Genomic DNA, 5443 nt, shown 5'->3' with positions numbered 1-5443 from the left:
TCGGTGCAGAGGAACTCTATGAAGGTAGGTGTATGAGTTCACAAAATCCACATGGGTACATAGGAATTTGAGGACTGGCCCTTGAGTTTTTTATTTAATGACTCCACAAGCAATGCACTCAAAGTTCTTGAGAAAGTCTATGGATTTCTCTGAAGATCATGTCCCAAAGCTGCCTCTCAGCAGATGAAATAAGCCTCCCATAGGCAAATACTTTTATTTTGCCTGAACAGAGCAATTAAGAAGAGAGTGGCATACAAGATATAGATCTGTTATTTTCAATTATAGGTATATAAAGGGATATGCAGACAATGTATGAAGGATAGCTGATGGTTAACTCCATTAGGGCAGGCTGAGAACTAGAGCCTTTTGACAAGTTTCAAAAGTGTGTGTTAGAGAAACAGCATTATTGTCTGCTTTTTAATAATAATAATCATAATAATATAATAATGGTATTGGTTTTCTCTCCATGTTCAGAGATCACTTTCCTCTACGTCTGATGTGATATCATTTAGCCCCTCCCCCCAATTCTGGATACATCCACAGATCCAACACAGTGAGTATGTTTTGAAAATTCTCTGAATATCTTCCCAGAATACATAGGATTTACAGAAGTTGAATTGAAATCAGAATGTTTTCTTGTTATTATTATTCCTAACATTCAAATTAATTCTAGTTTAGATTCCTTGAACAGAACAAATTTTGCTTTCTGATTTTCTTTTCATTGTTTGTGCTGGGGGGTTTTAAGCTAGGATTTTCACTCTACTCTAAAGGAGTTAGATGAACAAATCCCTCTGAAATGCAATGTATGTGGGTGCCCAATTCTCTCAGGGTTCTTTGAGAATGCCAGCCTGTGCGTCTGCATTGTGCTCACACTACAGTATAAAAAGCAGGTTAGACAATTTCTCTTGTGTTTATAGTCAGTTTCGTATCAGTTTCACCTTCTTGCTGTCTTGCAGAATAATTGTAGTTTTGTAAATAATGCAGACTCTACGCTTTCCAAAATAAAACAGTCTTCCCCCTTATTTACTACAAATAAGATCTGATGTCTTTAGAGAGAAAAAAATATTTTTTTTCCAAGAAGAAAAGAAAAGAAATAATAAAGCTTTGTAGTCAGCACATTTCTGAAAGAAGGACACAGAGTCCATTCCATCCTGAGTACCATCGACATAATTATTTACTAAGTTGACCCCAGTTAAACTTGTGAAAACATACTAAAAACAGTTCAGTTTGCAGAGGGGCTCATTAAACTGAAGAAAATGTGGTCACACTTTGTATTAGGGCACTATTTATAAAAGCTTTCTAAATAGGCTTGGACGGTTTAGAATTTTATCGGGAAATGTCAATAAATCCTATTTCACCATACACACACACACCAATGAAAAAATATTTTGATTGATAATAATTGAAATTGATAAATAGGGAAAGTAAGGTAAATGTTGCTTGACAACTTTTCAGCATGTATGGTCATTGAATAATTATTGCCTGATGGTGCCCCACCCTCCTACCCCCATTGTCTGCCCCTGCCATAAGTTCTCACACTGTGGAAATTTAATTGATAAAAATAAAATAAAAAAGTTTAAAACCCATACTTCTGTACAATTGTGCAAAAATTCAGAAACAAGGCATAAAAATCAACATTATAATCCATTGAAATTATTTAAAAAATGAATGTTTCCAAGCCTTCTTATAAGCAATTAATAGATTACAAGTACATTATAGACATGAGCAGTGTATGTTCCAGATCGTTATGAGCGCATCCTTAGAAATCTTTACAAATGATTATAAATCAGGGTTGTAAGCAACATATTTTGAGAGATGGAATTAATACAAATTCCTCAAGCATTTATTAAAAGATCAATTATTTCTTAATTGAAATTTATTATAAGGCATGACCAAAATGAGAGGTGAATGGAGTCTGGAGGTCTGTGGTACTATCACGATTACCAATGGTTCAGAGGAGATATAAGTCAGGTATGAGAGTATCACCATCATCATCAACAGCAACAACAGTGGACTGTCCTTTTGTTGCTAGAGTCAGGGGCCCAAGTTGCCCACTAGAGGCCAGGCCCTTCCTTTAAGATATCTCGAAGCAGACATTCAAAAACAGAGGCACCTCCAGATCAATAGTCTCTTGTGAAAATATAGGCCAGGACTCTTGGGTGCTGTTTTAGGCTCGGATTGAGGAGTGTGTTTTAACAGCTCAGAAAAAGGAACTGGGAATCTGGATGCCTGGGTTCTCTTTCCAGCTCTGGTAGCTAAACGGGTGCCCATCTCTGTCTAATGCCCTGAGCTGATCACGTGCTGAGGGTTTCCAGCTCCCACTGAGAGCTAAATGTCCACCACACCAAACAAATTGTGTTCAGAATCCTGATGTATATGTGACTGCTCAGTTTGTTGTCTGTCAACAATGACCTGCATCTAACAAAATCACCTGCGTATTTCTTCCTCTTCCCTTTATGGTCTCATCTGTTTTGCAGGTACACACCTGGCCCCAATGGTGAAGGGGAATCAAACCAATGTGAAAGAATTTATTCTGCTTGGGTTCCCTGGCTCTCATTATTTGCAGATCTCACTCTTCATGCTATTCTTTTTCATGTACCTCTTGACACTCACAGGAAACATCACCATTATATCCTTAGTGGGGACCCACCGTCGCCTCCACACACCTATGTACTACTTCCTCTGCAATCTCTCCTTCCTGGAGATCTGGTTCACCACAGCTAACATCCCCAAGACTCTTACCAATCTCGTGTCCCAAAGCAAAACCATCTCCTTCCTCAGCTGCCTCCTGCAGATGTATTTTCTCTTCTCCTTAGGCTGCACTGAATTTCTACTCCTGGCCGTCATGGCCTATGATCGCTATTTGGCCATATGCCACCCATTGCGCTATAGCTCCATCATGAACAGCACCTTGTCCACTCAGCTGGCCATTGGCTCATGGGTAGGTGGCTTCCTGACTATTTCTGTGCCAGCATTTCTGATCACTAGGTTGTCCTTCTGTGGTCCTAGGGTCATCAACCATTTCTTCTGTGACACAGATTCTTGGATAGAGCTCTCCTGCACAGACACGCACCTCTTTGAGATGGTGTACATTACTATCTGCTTTATTGTCATCCTAGGCTCCTGTTCAGTCACCCTGGTCTCCTACATTTACATCATCTCCACCATCCTGAGAATCCCATCTGCTCAAGGCCAGAAAAAGGCCTTTTCCACTTGCTCTGCCCATCTCACCGTTGTGGTTATATTGTACGGCTCTGCCATCTTCCTGTATGTCGAGCCTTCTAAACAGAACTCACTGGACATAAACAAAATTGTCTCTGTTTTCAATACTATTGTGACACCATTGCTTAACCCTTTCATTTACACTCTAAGGAATAAAGAAATCAAGGAAATCTTGAGAGAGGCTTTCAGTAGGACATGATCTTATTGTCCAATGGTCTGGATATCATTGATTTAGGCAGCCAGAGAGGTGAAATCAAGTGAACCAACAACGCATACTAATATTAAATAAATCCTTAGAGATATCTAAATAAAATCAAAGAAGAATAATAATAATGCAGAATTTGGCCTAGAATTTGGAAAATATATTACTGGAATTGAGTTTCTTTTACAATAAGGCAACTTTCAATTTTTGGGCAGTGTAAACAGGCCTTACAATGGGTCTGAGTGTAATTTACTCTTAGAGACCCCTTTACACTGCTGGAATGATGGAAAAGGATCTTCTTTTCAATGAATTATTATTGCAAACATTGTCTTAATATTTCAATGAACATTTGAAATATTAAGACAATGATTTCAATAATTCATTGAAATATTTGTCTAAACATTTCAATGAATTATTATTGCAAACATTGTCTTAATATTAACAAGAGAGCAAATAGTAGTGCTGATGGATCTGTAAAATGACCTGGACTTGGCACATGGGGTGATGAATCATATTGACCTCCTATGAAGGAACTAAAATGTCCCCCTCTTATAGTCCAGGAACTGCAAAAATTTCACCTTGTCTGCAGGAAGCTAAGGAATTTCATCATTTCTATGGGGACTCAGGCCCACATCCACAAAGGCATTTAGGTGTTTCAGTACAGAGCGCTGCACCATCTAAATTTTAGGTTATAGGAAATTATTTGAACAGCAATGCAACCCAAGCCTGAATGAGGTGCCAGGCTCCCTATACAATGAATGGGGAGAGATAGGTGCCTTAGAAAGGGATCCACAAAAGCCAGCCTGCCAGACATCTCCTCGTGAAACTAAACTCTAGGAAAAGTTTACCAGAAGGGCATGTCCTAAGCCCCTCCCCTCTTCTGGAATTCTGCGCCCAAGTCCAGTCATCAGGAAGGTTCTTAGATCTGCCCAACACACAAGACAAGCACTGCTCCACCTATCTTCCCTCAGTTCGTGGATCACTGTGAGGCCTACACAGGAGTTAGGCATGTGGGGCCTAAAGTGAGACAGTGCTTCACATGCCCAGAGGCAGAAATGCTGGTGCTGGAGAACTTTTACCCTGAAGTGGTGAATGAATTTAACACCTACACAGTTAGGTTGCAGCTGAGCGGGGGTTTTCTTGATCACAGGGGTACCTAAAACTGGGACTTAGGCTCCTAAATCTAGGGTTTAGGTGCTGAAGGTGCTTTGTGGTTCTGAGACTCATTGTTCAGTCATTGTTAATACCCACATACAACCACACACACATAATAATATTCACTCCTAAATATACAACAATGCACACCTAGAAACACACACACAATAATGACCCCCCATAACAAACAGAATATACTTCACTAACACATACATGGCATTATACATTCACTAATGCACATTCACATCATGTACATTCACAAAGACACACACAGGAATGTAAAACTCACATGCATTTTGGTTACCCTCAGGAACACACTCAGAATAACTTACACTGACAAACACACACACATTCATGCAAATATATTCACTAGCAGATACACAGTCAAAGCAAAGACTCAGAAATGAGCACTTATAATGGGATCTCACAAACTGACAGACATAGGATGGATCTGAACTAGTCAGTTTTGCCATTTTAGTAATGACAGTCAGGGGTGAAACTGCTATACTGGGTATTATTGAGGGTGAACACTGGCTCCATAAGCTGCATTTACACTAGGAAGGTTTGCTGGTATAGCTGTTTGGTCAAAGCTTTTCTAGCATACTCCTGACTGTATGTTTTCTGTCTGTCTGTCTGTCTCTCTCTCTCTCTCTCTCTCAAACACACACACATACACACATCTTCCTCCACGCACTGTCACTGGGCAAAATTCTTAAAATAACCTAGGAGTTTTAAGAACCTGAATCTCATTTTCTAAAGCAACTTAGGCACTTAGGAGTCAAAGTCTCATTGACTTTCAATGGGACTTAGTCTCCTGATTGACTAGGACACTTTTAAAAATGGGACTTTGGCTCCTAAGTCACT

General features: G+C 39.6%; 1 protein-coding gene across 1 annotated transcript; it reads left to right on the top strand.

The window, feature by feature from the left end:
• Nucleotides 1-1895: 1895 nt before the first annotated feature.
• On the top strand, nt 1896-3468 carry LOC116834948 (olfactory receptor 6F1-like). The gene has a single exon (XM_032797374.2). It carries the CDS (start codon nt 2495-2497, stop codon nt 3419-3421), a length of 927 nt encoding a protein of 308 aa, XP_032653265.1. The 5' UTR covers nt 1896-2494; the 3' UTR covers nt 3422-3468.
• The last annotated feature ends 1975 nt before the right edge of the window (nt 3469-5443 follow it).

The sequence above is a fragment of the Chelonoidis abingdonii genome, unplaced genomic scaffold (genome assembly GCF_003597395.2).
Source record: "Chelonoidis abingdonii isolate Lonesome George unplaced genomic scaffold, CheloAbing_2.0 scaffold0893, whole genome shotgun sequence".
Classification (NCBI taxonomy): domain Eukaryota; kingdom Metazoa; phylum Chordata; order Testudines; family Testudinidae; genus Chelonoidis; species Chelonoidis abingdonii.
This window is presented reverse-complemented; position numbering and strand designations above follow the sequence as displayed.